Source organism: Vicia villosa, linkage group LG4, assembly GCF_029867415.1.
Source record: "Vicia villosa cultivar HV-30 ecotype Madison, WI linkage group LG4, Vvil1.0, whole genome shotgun sequence".
NCBI lineage: Eukaryota > Viridiplantae > Streptophyta > Magnoliopsida > Fabales > Fabaceae > Vicia > Vicia villosa.
The window spans coordinates 22,194,871-22,217,438 of record NC_081183.1 but is presented as its reverse complement, the minus strand read 5'-3'; the positions used below and the strand labels follow the sequence as shown (position 1 = coordinate 22,217,438).

The 22,568-nt window shown below is 38.2% G+C and overlaps 1 protein-coding gene and 1 long non-coding RNA gene across 2 annotated transcripts; one reads left to right on the top strand and one right to left on the bottom strand.

Moving 5' to 3' along the window:
• The first annotated feature begins 5,525 nt into the window (after nucleotides 1–5,525).
• LOC131598964 (uncharacterized) lies at nucleotides 5,526–6,188 on the top strand. The gene is made up of 2 exons (XR_009282465.1): nucleotides 5,526–5,862; nucleotides 5,955–6,188. It is a non-coding gene; the product is annotated as an uncharacterized LOC131598964 (long non-coding RNA).
• A 12,630-nt stretch (nucleotides 6,189–18,818) lies between these two features.
• On the bottom strand, nucleotides 18,819–19,950 carry LOC131596878 (factor of DNA methylation 4-like). Its single transcript, XM_058869614.1, has 2 exons — nucleotides 18,979–19,950; nucleotides 18,819–18,881 (listed from the first exon to the last, which is right to left on the bottom strand). The coding sequence occupies exons 1-2, from the start codon at nucleotides 19,948–19,950 to the stop codon at nucleotides 18,819–18,821; spliced, it is 1,035 nt and encodes a 344-aa protein (XP_058725597.1).
• Nucleotides 19,951–22,568: the final 2,618 nt, after the last annotated feature.

Genomic DNA, 22,568 nt, shown 5'->3' with positions numbered 1-22,568 from the left:
AAATACAACTTAGCAACTAGGAATTTACAATTCGAAATGATAAAACCTATTGATCCTAGGGACAATCTCCTTTGTTGATCCAATAACTTTGTTTCACTTCTTAGTTCTCTGACTTGTAGAAGTAAAGGGTGATTTTTTATTCTCCTTGGGCATACCCATTTTGTTGAGAAGGCAGTTGATCTTGACGTAGGGAAACTCCAAATTGAATTTGGGGCGTAGGCGTATGTACGTAGCTTGTATAGTGAGGAGCATCCTTCTCTCCTTGCAGGACCAAGCTCATTTGAATATCTTATGATAAATCTCCTCTCTCCATAGTTTAAGAGTCTACTCGAGTTTATTCACGAGTCTCGGGAAATCAGCTAGCACAACAAAGATTGGATAAGGTCGAAGGTGGAAATGCAAATGCAAATGCATGAATGTATGTCAATGCGTGGGTACGAGGAAAGACATCCCTACAGGTTAGGGATTATGATACAACGAAGGAAATCCCTATAGGTTAAGAAATGCGTAAAAGAGAGCACATGATGACTATTCAACAGTCACCATATCCCATGGCTGTCGGGAGGCCATGCGATGTGCATAAGCGATGGTGTCTTTCATAGGAAGAATAAGATCTTCTAAAAGGAATCCCTACAGGCTAGGGATTGCGACAAATAAAGGAAAACCCTACAAGCTAGGGAATGCATGGAAAAGAACACATGGTGACCGTTCAAGATGGTCACCAGATCTCATGTGATGTTTGCTTCGAATATAATGGCCCTCAAAATAGATATCCGAGGGCGTAGATTCAAAGTTTAATGAACGAATGGATATGATTGAATATTGATGTCCACAAATCACATGGACCATTTGCTTCGAATCTAATGGCCCTCATAATAGATATCCAAGGGCGTAGATTCAAAGTCTAATGAATGGACGACTAGGATTGCATACTGACTAAGGATATACGGTATGCGAGCGCTTGGGGATCCATCAAGAGTCTCTTTACCACGTGGCCATCATGAGGCCACATGTTGCGCATTCAGGGACAGAAGGATGTCCACTTAAACCGAAATCTGAGAGGTCTTATAGACAATGTCAGATTAAAAAGGAATCCCTACAGACTAGGGATCCGGGTTACGTGAAATAATACCTTACGAGTCTATGGGATGATACTTGTAAGAGATAACCCTAAATGGACTTAGATTTACCACGTAATGCCCCTCTCGGGATGGCTTCCCATGAAGGGTGGGATGATAAAATTACCTTAGTACGTAGGTTCATAAGTTCGTCCTACGAATTTTCTACCCTTCCCAAAGGTGTTTTAATTTTAAGGGTCTCATGGTGCTCTTTTATACCCTCTGAAACTTTTTGTTTCGTCGGATTTTTTTGAAAGGGCTTTTTTGTCCATGAGGTTCGAATTTTAGGGGTAGGTTCCCAGAGAGATCAGCCAAATTCCGCATCCTACCCTCGACAAGGTCTAGCCTCGTCTAAGACATTTCTCGGAATTCAACCCACTCTGAGTGGAATTGTCACTAAAGTTCGTAGGCGATGCAAGTCTCCTCTTACTTAGTGACACTTCCCACACTTAAGGTTTAACAAACACATATATGATAATTCCCCAATATTTAACAAGAATAAATATAAACATAAGCATGTAACTAAATATAATAAAAGATATATTTATTTTTGCAAAAAAATAAACCATAAAATTAATAACCCCATAAACCCTAAAAGAGACACGTCTCAAACCTTAAGTGCTTCTCTGCCCTTGATGGATCCCCAGCAGAGTCGCCAGCTGTTACGACCGACTTTTAAATTTTAAGTCTAATAACCTAAAATACAGAGTCGCCACCTATATTTTATTAAGGGAAAATATGGGATAAAAACCTAATTAAAGAGTTTCTAGGTAAGTTGAGAAATTAGGGTCGAGGGAAGGTGTTAGGCACCCTTGACCCTTCCTTAAGGTTTTCTAAATGTCTTTAAGGTTTAAGGTTTATAAGAGTATCATGGTAAGGTTTATAAAAAGGTTATGGTTAAAAGTGAAAAGTAGGGCAGAGAATAAGATCTCAAACCTACTTAAATTTAGGAAAAGGAGACTCGCCTTGTTGCCAAGTGCCTACGTACCTCCTTATGGAAGATCAGAGTCAACGTAGTTCGGGGTTTTGTCGATGTTTTTTATGGGGTTGTACGTTATTTTGTATGTTGAGTGTGTTTTACGTAGTTCGTAGTTTTTCGTAGTTCGTAGTTGTGATTAAAAGATTTTTTTTTTTGGTGTACAATCCCTATTTTTGTATTATATGTATTGCATAATTAATAGTTAGTGTTTTAATTGGATTAGAATATCAAGTACTTTTTAAATAAAAATAGAAATCTGAGTTTTATTAACTTAGAGAAAAAAAGTAACCTTAAGAGTTTATTTTACAACTATGGTATAGTTTTATAATGCAAAAAGTTATTTAGTAAAAGAGTACAATTTATGGATTTATAAAGTAGATAGAGAAAATTATTTACAGTTTTTTTTTAATTATAATTATAATAAATTTTACAAAATTAAAAGGTTGATAATAAAAAAAATTAAGTATAAAGCCATTTGAAATCGGTTACAACGTACCGTAGAAACTAAAATTTTGATGATTTTAACAATGAAATAAATCCTTTTTTTTAACATGATTAGATATATGACTAAGTCAACTTTATTAATTAAACTAGTCGTTATTTCTAATTAGAATATAATTTTAGTTATTAATCTTCTAAATTATTTGTTAAACAAAAATAATAATTACTACATATTAGAAGATGTCAAATAATTAGTTATTACCTTATTAATTTATTATTCAAATTATTTATTTAAGGGTTAAATATGTTTGTGGTTCTTATAAATATAGCGGTTTTCAACTTTAGTCCCTCTAAAATTTTCCTTCAAACAATGGTCCTTATAAAGTTTTCCATCCACAATTTTGGTCCCTGCCGTCAACTTTCATTAACGGAAGCTGACGTGGCACGCCACGTGGAAGACAGCTTGCCAAAAATCTAAAAACACTAGAAATTGCGGGGGTTTTAAACCGCCGCTAAATAAACCCAAAAAAAATTTAGGAGCAAAGTTCTAGCAGACATTTCATCAAACTTTTTAGATGCACCATTTAAAATTGCAACATTATTCCCAATCACAATCAAATTTGTTTCACCAACGACAACATCAATAGCAACATCAATAGCAGTAACTATAAACTAGAAAGGCTATAAAATCTCCAACATCATTTCATCACTCCTTTCTCCACCATCATTTTGAGCTCCAACCTTTATAAAAAACATTAAAATTAGACAGGCTATAAAATCTCGAACCACTTGGAAAAGAAAAGGACACATATCGTGAAATGGTATATGAATATACCTCCATTGTGTGACCTCTCTTTGCAGGTATATGAAATACCTCTCTTTGTGATACTGGTATGAAAATGAGTTTGCTACAGAATTGTCATTTAGACAGTCGAAGTACCAAAACAATAAAATGAACCCAATGACACATCTGCAAGAGGTTTCTTAAAGCTGTATTAACCAAAATATCATAATAAAAAAATTAAACCAAAATGTGCACAAAGGTATTTATTTGGTGTTACCTATCATTAATAGTAGCTGCAGATTCAAGGGACGTGGAACAACCCATGGATTTGAGAGTCTTGACCAATTTATTGCACTTGACATCCTTCCTCAAAATATATAGAAGGTTTGAGTTATGATTCTGGCTGCTCCAAAATTGACATAGGACATCAATGCTTTGTAAGAATAATAGTAATAACAAACGCTTTTAAAACTTGACATCCAAATAAAATGCATAGCTACGTGCAAGCATTTTCCATAGCAGTATTGACCATAAACACTAAATGAAAATATAGTATAAGGGTGGATATGGAAAAAGAATAATGAGCATGTATGCTTTTAAATATTATAAACATTTAAACATAGGGTTATGAAAGATGAAATTGTGAAAGTTCTGAAAATAAAATCATTTGGTAAAATTCAAACATAGTAGTAGAATAATAGATCAAGCATTGGTTAAAGTTGCTTCATATCATGCAAACAAACTAGAAGATTTTCACATGGAGCTGGGAGCAGGAAAATATGAATCATATCTTGTTTGTGTGAGATGGGTAATAAGAAGGAATACAATTGGTTGTTCAAGAGGAATTCAGTGCTAGCTACAATATCAATTAGGTAAACTTCATTCTCTTCAAACTCTGCATCATCAAGCTTCTAATCCGGATTAGATACATTTAGATTTAGCACAACCTTATTTGCATCAATCACAAATTGCTTCATTTGGTGGCTAAGAGCACCCTCAACAATCCTACAATCATAGGCAGCTGCAACCTTCTGAATTGCATCAGTTACGTCTTGGTTCTGTCAGGGAAAAAATATTTGTTAGTGCCTAGTTAAATACATAACTGAAACAACAAAAGTTATAACTTAATTCACAAAAATTCATTTAACCAAATTTTCCAAAATAGAACTTGTTTTAACATGAAAATAAACAAGGCATGCACGAAGTCATTTAACAACTGTCAATAAGCTTAGAGAAAAACAATGAGCATCTACATAATAACTAATTTGAATAATAAAGAATGTCACTTTCTATAGAAACGTGAGAAATATCAATTGCTTTCATTGAAATAAGCTCCAAGAGCCTCTCTGGAGTAGCAATGAGAAACTCAGGCTCACAACTTTTCAGACTGTTGAAGACAAAACAAATATTCAATAAGCGTGTGAGGCAGATTTTATGTTGAGGATGTGTGTATTAATGTTTGTTGAAACAATTGAATCGGTAGAAAACGTGAATGTTGTAATTTTAAATGTTGCATCTAAAGTATTTGGTGAAATGTCTGATAGAACTTTGTTCCTAAAATTTTATGGGTTTGTTTAGAGGAGGTTTAAAACCCCCGCAATTTCTAGTGTTTTCAAATTTTTGCCAAGCTGTCTTCCACGTGGCATGCCACGTCAGCTTCCGTTAATGAAAGTTGACGGCAGGGACCAAAATTGTGGATGGAAAACTTTATAAGGACCATTGTTTGAAAGAAAATTTTAGAGGGACTAAAGTTGAAAACCACTATATTTATAAGGACCACAAACATATTTAACCCTTTATTTAATATAAGAATATAGATTAAAAAAATATTAATTAAAAATAGGGGGTGTATTTTATGTAGGACTAGTAAATTCCTAGGGTGTTAATATAAGCAGGCTAGGCCCAATAGCTACTAAAATCCGCTGAACACCGTACGTGTGGGTGTACGTTACTACGATAGGCCGCAGGGTTCTGATCGTGTGATCCAGATCTCATGGTCCACAGAATCATGATCTGGGACGTAGATCTAGAGTAGTTTAATCAACGGTCTGCATGCATTTCTTTTAAGTGAGGGAGTATGGTAAGCTTAATGGGGTACCGCACATATGACCAATCATGTGGCCTTTAAGTGGCCACGTGTCAGAATCACATTTGAGATGGGTTTTAATAATAATTTATTTTTACAATTTTCATTTTTATTTTCATCAATCTCTCTTCCCGGTCTCCCCACTCTCCCTTCTTTTCCAGAAAACGCAAAAACAAAGGATGAACATTTTATGAACTTCATCCTCTTCCTCTCTCCCATCCGCGACAATACATAGAAAGAAACAAGAACAAACACAAATCCCTACCCTTGTATTAACCCGAAAATAATGTACCCTAACCTAAATCAAAGAATCCTAATCGTACAAATATGAACACTAACAACAACATGCAATAACGAAGATCAAAGCTAAGTGTTCATGATCTTACCTCTTCCAGAAATTCTTTACGATTTTCCTCTCCGATCTCGATTTGATTCTGCTTCCTGTTTGTTTCAGGTACTAATGGTGGTGGCACAACAGGCTTTAACTTCTCTCTCCGTCTCCTTCTGATTTTTCTCTTTTTTTTTCGGTCTCCTTTTTCGTTTCAGGTACGATTACAAGGGAGGCGCGGCAAGCTTTCGATCTTTCCCTCTCCGTCTCATTTTCCGTCCCTTTCTTGTAGGTTTAGGTTTTAATCTTATAGGGTTAGGAATTAGATAAATTAGGAAATAGATTTTAAGGCTTTTGATTCGTGTTATAACTTTTTTCAGATTTGTAATTTCAGATTTGATTTAGTTTTGATTGTATATTAACTATGAATTGAAGATTGATTTTGTTTGTAATATTCGGTTTGATTTAACAATTATATTTTTCCTTTTCTGAATTCGATTTAATGTTTTATTGATTCAGATTTATTGTAATTTTTATATTTGGGAATTGGTTGTGATTGATTCAACTGGATTTTGGGCTACAAGTTTTTTTAGGGTTTATGATAGTGTGCGGCGCGGCCGTTTTTGGAGAAGAAGATGAATAGGCTAATTGACTTAGTCAAAATTTTCCACTAAAATAAATAAATATAATATTAATAATTATATATTTTCAAAGACCACCACTTATCCTTAAATATACCCCTAATAAAAATGTTTTAATAATAATCTACCGTATCTTACAATAATAACAATTAAGCAACAATAAAATTAATTATTATATTAAGATTATTGGAATAATAATAGTCGTTATAATTTCTTTTGCAAATAGAAACTGGTAATGACGTTTGTTTTATATAATAATAATAAACATAAGAGGATAGTAACAATTATTTCTTAAATAGTAGTTTATTAGTAATAATAGTCCACGTTTCACTAACATGCATATAACCATTTTAATTTAGAAATGTTATGAACATAAATTAAATACAGCCCCTAACATATATTAAATAATTAAATACGTATATGACTAATTAATATTTAGATAAATTTCTAATTATTTTTAATGGGCCTAGAGTTTAATTGGATCCAAATGATTTTTCTAAATAAAAATTTAATACACCCCCCATCTTTTGAATAAAATGGTTTAGAGAATGGGCTTAACAATTTAAATGTTAAGCCCACTAATTTAATAGACACCCCAAATGTTAAGCCCACTAATTTAATAGACACCCCCTTTAGAATAAATTTAAATAGTATATTAAAAAAGAAGAAGTTATATATAAACATATAAAAATAACTTGGTAATATGGCTTATTTAGAATAATTGGTCGTTTAAAAAGATAGGGCAAATTTTGGGGTATGACAATAACCATACAACTAAATGGTGTAATTCTTAGACCATTGGATAGGAGACATGGAAGATAATATGTTGATACCAAGATTGAGTCAATGGGATGCTTACACGTCTCTGAAATTGGCTTTGGAAACGACACACCACGTGTTTGATTGAATGACTGCGTCATGCCCTGAATTATGGCTTGTGCACACGTCAACATGTCACTCTGCGAAGGCCTGACTTTAACGACTTATATCTGGCTCTAAACACAATCAAAATCTATGGTTCTTGTCTTCGTGGATAGGAAACATGGAGAGGAATAGAATGATACCAAGTGTGGGTCTTCATCACATTTGTACATCTCTGAAATCAGCTTGCAATTTGGCACGCCACATGCTTGATAAAATGTCTGGTCATGACTTGGCCCATGACTTGGATTGTGACTTAGATGGAATGAGTTTTCAGCAACTTCATGCTTCAATACTTCTCTAACCAAGCTTCAAATGAAAAAGTATCCAACTACAAAGTTGTTCTCCTCCATGAGAGGAACAACTTTGATGTTGGAAATTCTTCCAAAAAATGTCATTTGCCACGTGTAATTATGCTGTGAAGTTGACTGATCATCACACTTGAAATGTACCAAATTTTTTCTAAGTATGAAAACCTTCCATTTTTGTCATTTTCTATTTTTGGCAACTTTTGTCAAACTCCCGATTTTATTCATTCCTCGACTTTTCTTGACCGATTTTCCACCAAAAGTCAATATTCGAATAATTCTTCCGATTTTGACCCAAAAGTCAACTGTTCTGATTTTCCTCCGATTTCAATGAAATTCCCGATTAATCCACTTCTGACCCATAGAAATCAACTGAACACTTTCACACAAGCATCATGCCACTTCTCTCCATAAAATCAACTCTTGATCAATGTATTCGACCAAAAAGTCAACTGCGTTGACTTTGGTCAAGAAACCCTAATTCAGGATAATCAGATGAACATCAAGCTTGCACTTTTCAACCAATGCCTTGAGTTGAGAATGAGAGAACCCTGATCCAGGAGGACTTCAATGAACATAGAGCCACATGTTTACACCTCAGATCCACACATTTGGTAGGAAGTCCTCTGCCATGAAAGTTATCCCTTGCTAGTCTCTGATTAATACCAATGATATGAATGCATGAGTTGGATTATGAACTAAATGATGTATGTATGTGAATTATAAGCCAGATGAATAAGGGTAGGATAAATTTGGGGTATGACAAAAGGATACTCAATCCCGATTATAAAAAGGAACGAGAAACCTCAATAAAATGAAAAGATTACCGACCAATTCAAACTTAAGACAAATAAAGCAAACGATATTTGCTAAACTCGTACAAATTTCAATTGGGGTGAATAGTTTCTCCTATGAAAGGCCACCTCTAAAACGTTAGCTTTACACTCCAAACAATTTCTAGAAAATTCCAACGATCATTCCTAAAAATGATGTCATTCATAATAATCCAAAAATTCCAACTAACTGTCATCCAAATGCAACCTTCTTTACCAGGCTTCACTTTCTTTGACTTACAAAAAGAAAACCACTTCAGAAAATCACCTTTGAAGCTATCACCCCATCTAACTGATAAACCAATCCAAACCTCTACCTCTTTCCAAACCAAATAAGATATGTTGCAATTTAAAAGAGAATGAGCCAGAGACTCCAACACATATGAACTTAACACACATTTAGGATCACTAGAGAAAGGGACAATACCCCTAATCCATAATAGGTCTCTCGTTGGTAGTCTATAAAGAAAATATATCCAAGAAAACGCTTTAATTTTGAAAGGCATCGTCGCTTTCCAAATTAACAAAGAGCTTTATCATCACGATTGACAGGACCATAAGGAAAATGAAAACCACCTGTCAAAAGAAAAAGAGAAGTTACAGAGTAACCACCTTTGACGTCGATACTCCAAACAATTTTGTCCCTTCCTTTTTTCGATAGAACTTCCGCTAGGAACAGCTTCCTCTATACTAATAGAACCTCTACTACTGCAGGCAACAACATCTCGAGGAGGACCATGAGGATTCACCCGGTTCGGATGCCGAGGGGGGAGTTTCTCGAATGCCGCTCTTCAGTTATGAATGCACGGTCGACCTAGATTGGGTAGCCGACGAGCCTATGTCGTTCGTCTCTCGATACACCGAATCTTTGGGCGGAGCTTATACGGAGGTCGAGGTTCGGGGGGACGGCGAGGAGTTGAACTATCAAGTAAGGTGCCCGTCTCGAGACGAGCGCATATGCTCCCGGTTTGATGGAGATAGCTTTGCTATGTATGAACACGTGTTCAAGGAGCTTGGTTTTCGCTTGCCCTTCTCCGTCTTCCAAACTTCTTTGTTGGTGTTTCTTGCTCTGGATCCATCTCAATTGCATCCCAACGCCTTCGCCTTTATGCGGGCATTCGAGATTGTGTGCGACTACCTGGGCATTGGTGCCACGACTACATTGTTTGACTGTTGCTTCCGCGTCCAGAGACAGACGGCGGACCGGCGCTATAGCTGGGTCTCCTTTAGAAACGCCGACAGAAAGCTTTTTGGGATGTATACCGACTCAGTGAAGGGTTTTAAGGATCGGTATTTCCTCGTCCGTCCGCACAGCCTGGCAACCTATTATGCTTTGTCTGACATAATGGAGATGCGGGACGAGACCGACAACTTGGAGAGGGATGAAAACAGGCAGGTGGTGAAGGAGTTATGTACTGCATTCCCACTCTTTTGGTGGAAAGGCCACTTCCCGACCCCCCCTAAAAATTATGCTTGGGAAGACGGGGAGCTGGACGAGCAGGACACGGCCTCGTACTCGGTGCTCTGCAAGTATGTAGACGGTTTCACCATGTCGCAGTGGCTGATGAGGAAAGGGGATACATTCCTGGACGAAAATGGCGTGCCGAAGGAGACTCGTGCGCTGTTAGGTCGTATTAAGGTTATCAACACTAAGGCCCTGTTATCTTACCGGACTCCCGAGGAGACTCGTGCGCTGTTAGGTCGTATTAAGGTTATTTATTTTGTTTTGTCTCTTCTGTTTTGGTGTTTTTGCTAACCTTTTTTGCTTTCCTTTGCAGATGCTATGCCGGAGAAGGAGGATATGATCTTGAAGATGGTAACTCAAGATGCGAGAAAGCTTCGGGAGAAGAAGGCCTGGGCGGCGGGTGCCGGTGACAATGCAGGTTCGGCTGGTTCGCCCCGGGTACTCGCGGAAGGAGAGAAGACTCCAAAAAGGCCTCGTCCTGAGGGGGTTCGTAAAGAGGCGTCGAGCCTTGGGTCCGGTCGTGTCTTTGTGCTTCCTCCTTGCTTCAAAGATGGTGGTTATTTTGAGAAGTTTCCCCTGTCAACCTCCCCGGATGAAGCTTGTCGGGTGGAAGAGATGGGATCCCCCGCCCTCGTCAAGCAGCTAGCGAGTGATGGTGCTGCTGTGATGAGGGTTTTGGGAATGGCCTAAGTGTTGGCTAGGGGTGGCCCGGTCTCTGTCGAGGCTCTGAAGAAGGCGGAGGCGGCTAGGAAGACTGTCGAGGATAAGGTAAAAACCATGGAGGCCGACCGTGAGAAGTTGAAGAAGAAAATCGACGGGGCTCTGAAGCAGAAGGACAGGGAGATTGCGGCGGAGAAGAAGAAGCTTGCCGATCATCATCTAGAATGGGCACCCTCAGCTGACGAGTTTCCGGATGTGGCTGCTCTGAAGTCCAGGGCCTTGTCGAGAAGATAGACGGGATGAAGATGAACCTTGCCGAGATGGCTGAAGCTTAGTTCAACTGTGCAGTTTATCAACTGAAGCTTTTGAACCCGGATCTGAAGGTCGATAACATCGAGCTTTCATCGAAGATTATGGACGGGGTGCTGGTGCCTGAGTCCACTGGTGGTGAAGAGGAGCTTTAGTCTGGGACTGCGTGCCTGTTCTTTGTCGGCCTGCGTGCCTTTGTAATTTGTATGTTGGGTTATGCCCGGATGTTTTTTAGGGCCTGCGTGCCTGTCATTTTGTTGTAATATTTGGATATCGCCGGCCAATTTGGTCGGCAGTTAATGCTTTACTATTTCGCATTCATGCTTGTTCATCCCTGTGTGTTTTGGAATTTTTATTGTTGCATGATTTTGGGTCCGGTTTCTGTTTGTTCCGGGGAGGTATTCCAACACTTACGAATATTTTGCTTTTGCAAGTATGGTCGGGTTTTAATTATGTTCTTGTCTTTGCAAGTATTGTTTAATATTTATTGCTGCATGAAATTTGCGGTCGGATCATGTGTGTGATCGGGACGAGTGATATCATACTTAGAAATATTTTGTTACTGACTATGATCGCCCTAGGTTAATTTTCCGGGCGTGTGATGTACGGTCTGGGGGCGCAGAGCAGGTGTGCGCCATTAGCAGGCACGAGAGTGCATTCGGAGCCAAGTGCTCGCGGCGTGAACGGTCCCATCGCGAGCTGGGGTTCTGCCTTGCAAGTACTGCCACGGCGGGTTTGGGTGTAGAATCCGCCGCGTAGTCGGTCCTTCCCTTTGACAGGGAGTTCCGACCGTTGCTGTCGTGGAGCACTCGGTTTGTACTATGACGCGAGTCCAAGCCCGGCTTCCTCTCGTGTTCGAGAAGAGCGGCCGAGGAGTGTTAGGTTGTGTCTAACTGTAGTAGCGTATGAGTTTTCAGCGTTCCAAGGTCGAGCAAGTTTTTCGCCGAGGAGGTTCTCGAGGTAATAGGCGCCATTCTCAGTTTTATCGTAAACTCGGTATGGGCCTTCCCAGTTCGGGGCTAGTTGCCCTCGCGCGAGTCTTTCATGTTTCTGTGGAGGACTAGAGCGCCGACTTCGAATTCGCGTTTGATAACTTTGGCGTTATGGCGTAGAGCTATATGTTGTTTTAATTTTGCTTCTCGGAGGGAAGACCCTGCACGGATATCCTCGACCATGTCAAGTTCTTCCCTCATAGCCTAGTCGTTGAGCTCTTCTTCAAGAGGCGACTCGGTCCGCCAAGAAGGTTCTCGGATTTCCACGGGAATCACGGCTTCGGTGTCGTAGGTTAGCCTAAATGGTGTTTCGCCCGTGCTTGAATGGGGCGTCGTTCTATATGCCTAAATGTACACTGTGTAGTTCTTCGACCCAAGCTTTCTTAGCTTCGCCGAGTCTCCTTTTCAATCCTTGGAGGATGACCTGGTTGGCTGCTTCGGCTTGCCCATTCGTCTAGGGATGCTCAACCGAAGTGAAATGTTGTTTCGTGCCGAGCTTGGCCAAAAACTCTTGGAATTTCCTATCAGTGAATTGGGTACCATTGTCGATTATGATCGCTTGTGGTACTCTGAACCGAGCGAGTATGTTTCGTTTATAAAAACGGAGTACGTTTTGGGACGTGATCTTGGCGAGCGTTTTGGCTTCTATCTATTTAGTGAAGTAGTCTACGGCGACTACCAGATACTTGTTTTGGTAAGACCCGACTGGGAATGGTCCGAGGAGGTCCATTCCCCAGGTGGAGAAGGGCCAGGGCGATGATAGAGATTTAAGTTCGTTCAGGGGAGCTAAGTGCATGTCGGCATGACGTTGGCACTTATCGCATTTCTGAACATGCTCCTTGGCGTCTTGCTGCATGGTCGGCCAGTAGTACCCAGCCATGAGGGCTTTTCTCGCCAGTGATCGGCCGCCGAGATGCTGGCCACTGATCCCCTCGTGAAGCTCTTGACGTATCTCGAGCGCTTGCGAGGCGTCGACGCATTTGAGGAGAGAAATGGAGAAACCTCGTCGGTATAATTTGTTCTCGACGATAGTGTATGAGCAGGATCGTCTCTTGATCGTGGAAGCTTCTTTCGTGTCGGTCGGGAGTTCGTCCTTTGTGAGGAAGTTGTACACCGGGGTCATCCAGCAGTGGTCATACCTGATCAGAAGAATCGTCGTTGGCTGCTCGGAACTGGATCTTCAAGGAATGAGGAGGGGGTGTACCTGCAAGGTACTCCGATGCCAAAGTGAGTAGACGAGCAAAGGAGCGCAAGTACAAGCTAAAAGTGAGTAAGAAGCGAATACCTGACCCTCTAGTAAAAGAGGGTATTTATAGCCCCCAGCGCTGGGCAATGATCTCGCTACTGGGTTGGACATCCAGGCCCAAATAGGAGACTGTCAGGTTTCCTGAGCGGAAATATCGGAGGTGCGTGAGTGCCCTCTGTCCTAGTTAACCGCCCCGAAGTTTAAGGGATACGCGGTCTTTTAGGGACCACGTGGTCTCCGTATTCTTCGGATGGTTCGATGCGGAAAGAGCCCTACGAGGAGCGGGGTCCTCGGTGGAGAACCTGCTCGTACAGAATGAGGTCTTCGGAAGGGTGGAGCTTCGTGGGGAGCATCTCTGCTGATCGTCAGATGGTTTACGAGGATGGTCATGCCGAGCATGATAGAGACAGACATCCTAGACCCAAAGGTGGGTCACAAAGGGATTTGGGCATAGTCTTGGCCCAGTCCAGAACACTAATGTTTTAAAACCCGAACCGAACTGTCTGGTTCAACTGATTGGACCGGGAATCGGAGGTGATTCCGGCCTGGTTAGTTTTGTAAAATCGCAGGTAGATTAAAACAGGAGTTAAATCAGAAAAATTGGATTAAACCGCTTAAAATTATTCTAATCAAAGAACTGAAGTCAGTTTTGTAAAATTGTCGTGTTCAAAGAAATGTATGTCATTGAAACTTGAGACTTTTTATTATAAAAAATTGAAAATTATTAGCATATTAATACTTAAAATATATTCACTTAATAAAAAAAAGATCAACACTAAGTTATAATAATTGTGTTTCTTTAAAAGTACTATTATATTGTGTAATTATATCTATAATTGATCTCTTAGTATTTAATTTGTAATGGATTTTTAAAATATTTAAAATAAATGTATGGACATGAATATATGACTTATACATAAAATAACTAAATTTATATTATCAATTTATTTAATAAACGGTTCGACTGTAAATTTAATCGATTGAACCAAATAAACCTGAAACCGAAAGTCTTGTGGGTTCAACCTCTGGTCTGGTTTTTAAAATATTGATCTAAACAACAATATTCATTAATATTCCACTGATTGAAAGATACTGTTTAGAGAAAAAACTAATTCTCTTGCATATAATTCATTGACATAATAGTGCAACCGCTTATACCTCTTATAATTTGTCAAACAAAACTTAAAGTAGCAAAATGCAGTCGGTTGACAAAATATGTCAACTGGTTACACCTGAAATATTTTAGTTAAATATTGAGTCTGTAGCTAAATGCAACATGCTGACATAATATATTAAGCGGTTACATCTGAAAGTAAGTTTTCAATTTTATTTGTTTGATAATTGTACCTTATCTTGTGTTATTGTATAAATACCTTTGGGGTATCTCATGAATAATAGATTGCATATTTTTACTCTCTCTCTCTCTCTCTCTCTCTCTCTCTCTCTCTCTCACTCTCTCCACACTCAATTATTCATAAACCTTGTGGTTCCAAGTCATTTAGAATCATGAACAAAGTTTGATCCATCAAACATCTAGTATGCAAAATTGAATTATGTCGCCAATGAAAGAATCTATGTAAACTTACCCATCCTTGATGCGAAGACTTACAAGAAATTGTACAAGAAATAAAGGTGTTGTTTGACTACCAAGACGTTCTTGATGTGATCAAGAACGATGTGTATCCTCTTATTGAATGTGATATTCAAGAGCAAGAATATCACATAGGGAAGAAAAGAAGAAATATTTCAATGGGTTGATTTTAATCCATCAATGCGTTGATATGAATAATTTTGAAAAACTTGGTGATTGCGAGTCATCGAAGAAAGCGTGGAAAATCTTAGAGAAGGTATATACAAAGACTGACGAGGCCAAAGTTGTAACATCCCAATTTTTGAGTTATTATTTTATTTGATTATTTGTGATTTAGTTGTATTTTAGTGTAATTATTATGTGTGATAATTGAATTTATTTGGACAATGGAGATGAGAGTGTGGAGAGTAATTAGAGTATGCTAGAGTTTAATTAAAATTATGAGAGTTTATTTTAATAATTAAAATAATAGAATTTCATTAGCTTTATTTATTTTAATGGAAAAATAAAGGGTTTGGGAAAATAGTAGAAATTATGAGAAATGGAAGGGAAGAGGGAGTAACAGGGATAAAAGTTTGAATTAGGAGCATAACCTAAGTTTAAGAGGATTTTAGTTATTAGTGCGTAAAAAAACCACAATTCTAGAAAGAGAGGCTAGAGGCTAGAAGACTAAAGAGGAGAGAAAGAGCTTAAGATATAATCAATTTTCTTATAAGTGTATAATGAAATCTGAATTACTAACAAAGATAATGAAATTTATGAAATATATATTTTCTTTGTGATTATTTAAGGTAGCGACAAGTTTGGGTATAACCGAATGGATCGAAGCCCCAACATAAAGACTCACGGGTATTGTTGCAAACTCCATGAGCGTGCGACAACAACAATCATAACCCCATGGCATGAAGCACACATACAAAGAAAGTGGAAAAATCACTAAAACGACAATAATGATCCACCCCTCTAGTAGCTAGTCATTCTAGAGGTTGCAGTGGGTTGGCCTCACGTCGACCTCGGGTTCGATTTTCACTTGGGGGGAGAAGAATCGACCTTTGGCCGGGAACAACCCTTGAGACGTCCTATAAAATTTGAGGGAAGACCTTGTAAGTTTGCAGGGATCCTAGAGCAATGTACTCGGGATTGAACACATACACCGTAAATAGGTAAAAATAGCACCATATTCAATTCATTTCAATTATACTTTACAACATGCATTGCAACAAAAAAAATAGCTCTGAAGGGAAAGGATCTTCCCATCGTTGAGTATCTAGAATGGCCAAATCCTATCTCCCAATATATGAAAAGGATAGTGAAAATGATCCACTAACTGCAAGACATTCTAAATGGACTCTGAAATAACCGCGACACTAGAAGTGGATCACTCGATTAAACATTGAGCCAAATAGGATTTTTCAAGATGTAGAGCCTCTAAATATCTTTGAATTGCATAAAGACACGCCTAATTAGACAATAAAGTAGTATGAGTAGAAGCTATAGATTTATCCTTCGTTGTTGCACTGCTCACCAAAAGAGTTACCTGGTCGACAAGAGATCTAGGAAGATTTAGGGCATGTAAAGTACCACCTACCTCTAGCAAGAGAAGCATCGGCTTTCAGTATTTCTTGCAGGTATGTATCCACTGAAGTATCAAGCTACAAACACTTTTCTTTAGCCGTTTTCTCTCTTTGCATCCTTGGTCAGACAAGAAAGCGACCTAACGTCTTATCCCTCCAATGGCCAGAGCAGTAGATGCATGCGGAGTATAACGTGCCAAAGTTGTCAGTTCTTCCTCAAGAGCATGTCAATCAGATTGGAAAATTAGGAACAATCTTCTTCTAAAGGAGATGCCTAATGTTCTTTAAGAGGGCAGGGGCCTGACCCTATCAATTGTGTAGGAGCCGGAGGACTCATCACATGCCACGATTGATAGGTATCATTTGAAATGTCAAAATTCCTAGAGGGCTCGACACATGCCACGACTTCTAGGTATCATGTGGGTGAAGTAGCATTGACCAGCCAATAAGCAGTTTAACGGCGTGCTGCAGTTCATGTTGATTGGATTCTCCTTCTTGAAGGGCATAATGCCTTTTCATCTTTCAATGAATATGTAGAAAATTATTGCCAAACTAGGCACATTATAAATAATCGAGTGGCAGACGAATAAGCCAAATGCATCAATGGCTTACCAAAAATAACCTTCCTTTTCTCCATGGCAAGAGCCTCCATCAATAGGAGGGTGTTGATGATTTGTGTCAATCACTTCTATAAAGCTTGATCCCAAGGAATAATACTTTTGGAATAACCCAAATCCTTGACAAAGCTCATTAGCTGCCTCTTTAGATACAAATCCTTCTGAGATAGGTTCTCTCCTTTGTAGACATACAATTCATTCGTCATTAGGAAATTACCCTCGCTCTAATACTTGGGAAATAACTCAATGCATCTAGTTGCCACTCTGTCCTCGATGATGCATGACAGTTTCATGAGCCTGCAAGCGGAGTGGGGGTAACAAAGAAGAATTGATTTTTGAAATTATTCAAGACCTCTTAAAAGGCCCTGAAATTACGAACAATTAACACCTAGTGAATCAAACCATGACCTAGTGCTTTAGTCGCATAACTATATTAAATTTTGAAGATATGGAAGAGAAGGGTTAAAAAGGGTTTCCTATTTAATTATTCACACCAATATTGAAAGACTTTTACATATGCCCAACTCGAAGGATGCAGTTGCGACAGAGAAACCATCAAAAGATTTAGAACTTATATTTCAAAGCCATTGAGGGGCATTCGAAAACCAAGGATCGAGAAAAAACACTCAACATCCAGAAAAGTTCTGTCAAGACTATCCTCTCAAGCAAAAACAAAATAGTTAAAGAAGAAACAAGGTCCAGTAGAAGAAGAAAGGCTTCGTCAATAAGCCTACATATTTTCTTTTGATAAACACTACTTTCTATAAACACTACTTTCTATAAGTACATAAACCATATAAATGCTTTAGATCACCTCTATTAACCACTCAAGTGCTTCAGTTTCCGAAGGTCATTATGAGAGTACCTCTGAAAAGACATTTGAAGCATGTGGCTCATTAAAAGCGTGATTCCCAAGAAATAGTAACACCTTCTCTTGGATTTTTAGGAAAACTAAAAAGGATACAACAAACTCTTTCACTATCATACAAGGCAAGAGCTTGGGGGAACTACTCCAGGTCGATCAGATTGACCATCGACCAACCACTTTGAAGAAGTACCATTCGTTTGGATTGCTATTAATGTATGGAAACTACCTTAAGGATGAGTACATATGATACATATCCAAGATACATCCAATGGCTCTCGCATAAGTGTTAATCTTGTTGGTCAAATCCTCCTCTTCCGCATCCGAAATTCAAATCCATCATTGTTAATTGTAATTCTTCAACCAATTAGTTCTATAACGAAACACTTACTCTACACAACATTTTAGTTTTATTTTAATTCTTCATTAAGATAATTTTTTCGTCCATCACAAGGATACAATTACTAATTTAATTGAATATATACATTGTTCCATCAAATTTTGTATGTGTCATTTTAAACTTCGAATTCAAATTCTCATGGCTTTATCATATTTAAAATTAATATGATTTTTCATTTCAGATGCTATTGTCGGTTGTTGGTTTTACATTAAATAAAAAGTTCAAAAATACCATATCAGAAACTTCTTTTAGTACATCTTTGTGTGTTACCTAACATTTCCAAATTTCAACAAAATTTCCAAAAAAAAATCGATGCTACAATTGTCAGTATCAAATCGATACGATATCTCTATAGACACTAAGTCAACCTTATTTGGAAGTCATTAATTATATTTACTTGAGTCAGAAGACTATTCTTTTTCTTACATTTGCAAGTTGCATCTAAGGTTTCAAGGGTTTATACTTTATATACTACTGAAAGCTTTTTCTAGGGTTTTTATACTACTGAAAGATTTTGATGCATTAATTTGAGAAGAAATAAACAACCAAATATATTTCAAAGAGTTAGAAACAACTTTTACTCATACAATAATAATCATCTGACTTGCATTGCATCCCTCATTGCTTAGGTTTTCACTTTGATTTATGGTCTGCTGAAGTTTAACAGTCCTTCTTTTGTTTGGACAATTTCCATTGTTTTTCATCATTTTCATCTAATATCTCCTGCATGCAACATATATCAAAAACATATCAAAATCATGGCCTATGAAGTTTGCATCCTGAAAAGAAACATTAACCTTAAACAATCTACAAGTCATACCTTGGAATTCCCTTGATAATCATTCCACTGAGTTGCTTTCATTTTCCTTTCATCATCAAGTTTAATCCTAGATGCTTTCCAATTCTCTTCAGCAGAAACCTTTCTCTTGGATGCCTCCGCAACTGGCTTAATATCAACCATCTCGTCATACTTTGTTTTTATTTCTTCCAATTCCTTCTTCTTTTGCGTTAAAGTGTTTTCCAAACTAGATTGAAGCTTCAAGGCTTTCCTTTTATCCTCAGCTTCTTTTCCGGAAATAGTTTTCAAATATCCTTTTTCGCTAAGGTGTTTGCCAACAACGTCACTGGAGTTATAGTCATCTCTACGTCCCATCCACCCAAAGAGTTTATCTCCTCGTTCCCTTGAACCCAAGTAATCTCTCTTGCCACAATGTTCTGCTTCAAAGCATCTCTCTAGCGACATGGCATTGGCGAAACCATCCCATTCATTTCCAAATTCAACTATCACAAACTTTGTTTGCCCTCTAATATTCCACGATGTTGTAACTTTCAGCGGCTTAAACCCTTGAGCAATAAGTTCCATCTTAATTTTCTTACTACTCTTTCCTACATACTTACGAGAGTTCGGGTCAAATTTTGTAACATTGTTTGCCATAACTACCATCCAAGGCCAAACAAACAACTCATCTTCAGCAGCATTCTCATTAAGTGACTTAAGAGTATCATCAACATTTGACTTATTTTCAGAAATTTTAGAGTCAAGATACCTTACAAGGGCATAATGTTTACCAATTTCTTTCACAGTCTCACCATGCACGTCAGCAACAATTCTTGAAGCATGTCTTGAAAGGTCAGTCAAAGAATAATAATCCTTGTTGAGACAGAACGGACACCTAAATGTCGAGTCCGAGACTTCCAACTTGTAGTAATTATCTTTCAACTCACTGTAATATCTACCCTCGTAGTATTCCAAACCATATTCACGAGTATATTCTACTTTTCGGTTCATCATGTTGGAAATTTGTGGTTGTTTAAAAAAAATATAAATATTGCAGTAGTAGAAAGAAAGAAAAAATTGAAAGTTTTGATTGATGAAGAAGGTGTTGTTGATTAAGTTTAAATAAAGGTTCAAACAGTGTGTGGTAGAAGCGTGTCCGAGTTCAAACTTTGCGTTTGTTCATTCAGATTTTCATTACACCTTTTCGCAAAACAATCTTTGCAGTTAATATGTTCCCTCCTCAGTGTTATATATTGAGAACTCTTTGAAAGTCAATTAATGGGCAGCAATATTTGCAACAATTTAATGGGCTTTGGATAAGATTAACTAATTCAAATCTTATAAATATATATATATATATATATATATATATATATATATATATATATATATATATATATATATATATATATATATCTTTTAGTAATTTATAAAAAAAATTGATTTAAACTCTTTAGTTATTTTGAAATTAAATATTCTATTCAGCAATAAGTGATAATTTAATTTTATATTTTGGATTAAATATGATTTATTTTTTTAAAATACAATAACTTCAATTTTTAGTTCATTTAAAATTTATTTTAAATTTCAGCCTATAAAATTTTCTTTTAAATTATAGTTCGTATAAATTTTTCACTAATAGTTTTAGTTTCAATTTAATAATTTAACTATTTAGTTTTTGTTAATTAATTCCTAATTTTACAATTAAGTTTAAATTGTTAAATTAAAAATTAAATAATTAAATTAAAGATTATGTTAGTGATATCATTTTCAATCCATGTATACCATATTTAATATTAATTTTTAAAGTTTTTAAATAATGTAGATGAAGATCAAATCACATTAAAGATTTAAATTTAAATTCAAAATATAACAAATCTTTTTTTTAAAGATTTTTATAGAGAAAAGCCCATAATGCATTACTATTTAACGAGACTCATTTCTCATGTTTGACAACAAGTTTTGTACGCTAGGATTGAGTTCTTTATGCTAGGGTTTTGGGTCCTTTGTTACTTGTATTCCACGCTAATGTTATCACTTGATCTTACCTGATCAGATGGATCTTCAAGGCCTACTACGATTTGGAACTTCTGTGAACTGGGGGGGTGTACCTGCAAGGTACTCTGATGCCAAACTAAGAATACGAGCAATTAGAGAGCAAGTACAAGCTAAAGGATAGAAGAGAATGAATACCTGACCCTCTAGTGAAAGAGGGTATTTATAGCCTCCAGCGCTGGGCCAAGATCTCGCTACTAGACTGGATACCCAGACCCAATTAGGAGACTGCCAGGATTCCTAGGCGGAAATATCGGAGGTGCATGAGTGTTCTCCTTCCTGATCAACCACTCTGAAGTTTGAGGGAGACGGGGTCTTTTAGGGACTACGTGGACTCCGTATTACTCGGGTGGTTGGATGTGAAGGAACCCTACGAGGAGGAGGGTCTTCGGCATAGGGAAAATAGGAGAAAGGTCCTTGGACGAGGAGACGCTCGTTGGGAACGCGCTTGGTATGCTTGGGTCCTCGGCATGCTCGTCATGTGGGATGCTCGTGGGGAGCACCTTATGCCGAGCATTGTTTGCTCCTTATGGGTTAGGAATGGTTTGGGCCTCCAAGGCCAAGTCGGTCGAAAGTAGACTGGGCCGAATCTTGGCCCAGTCCAAAACAGAAGCCCCCCAAGTCGGAGTTTCCGAGCAGGAAGCTTCGACTTTGCATATGCCCGACCCATACTCAGTTAGTCCCCGTCTGCAGGTCACCCCCGTGTGAAGCCGTTCCTGGGAGGAAGGTGTAGAGTCGCGCGTGCCTAACACTTGTTGACGTGGCAGCTAATAAATGAGGCAATGATTATTGAGGGGTAGATGGTGGCGCCTAGGATGGATGTGTCAGCCGGCGTGACATTTCTTTTTCCGAGCGTCCCTCTTATAAAAAGGCTTAAACCCCACCATTTAGGGTTTTAAGCTCTGTTTTGTGTCCTCGGCCTCATATTGATAGCTTCAAGAACTTCATCGCTTCAGCAACATCCAGTCAGGACCACGCTTCAGTTGCTTGAATCATGTCAACATTAGGTACTATTACGAACCTAACTTGTGATTTCAAGTTCTTTTTGCTGATTTTACGGGGTTTGCGGAACGAGTCCCCACCCCCTTTATCATCTACATCGGTGTTTTCTCTTAGAGAAACTCAAAGGCATTGCCCTTTCCCCGGGTTATTCAAGCTATGCTTGGGGGATGGGTCATTAGTTAGTTGATTTTTTTGATCCGGCCCGACAAATCCATGTTTCGGCTCGGCAGATTCATGGGTTTGGTCGGTGCCTTCATGTTTTTCCTCGGGAGCTCCCAGTATCCGGTCGGCTCATCCATGATGACGCCCGGTGTGTCCCAGAGTTTCCTTGGACGTACCGTGTAGGACTAAAATGCGTAATGTTTTTGTATTTTGTTAAGTTTTATCGGAGGGGATCCTCGGCTGGCGGACAAGAGTGTCCTTGACAAGGGTTTTGCCGGGTGGCTCTGCCGCTCACCGCTCTACCCTTTCATTTGTGTTACGGTGGGAGGTGGATTTGATAAACCATCGAATTAATTTTTTCCTTCTGCATGCAGGTGAGTCCAGCTCGGGATCTAGCTCGGAATCTAGTTCGG

Excerpts from the sequence above, each read along its gene's own strand:
- LOC131596878 (XM_058869614.1), bottom strand. The coding sequence starts at position 19,950 with ATGATGAACCGAAAAGTAGAATATACTCGTGAATATGGTTTGGAATAC. Across the intron at positions 18,882-18,978 it reads ATTATCAAGGGAATTCCAAG|GAGATATTAGATGAAAATGA; the intron begins GTATGACTTGTA and ends TGTTGCATGCAG.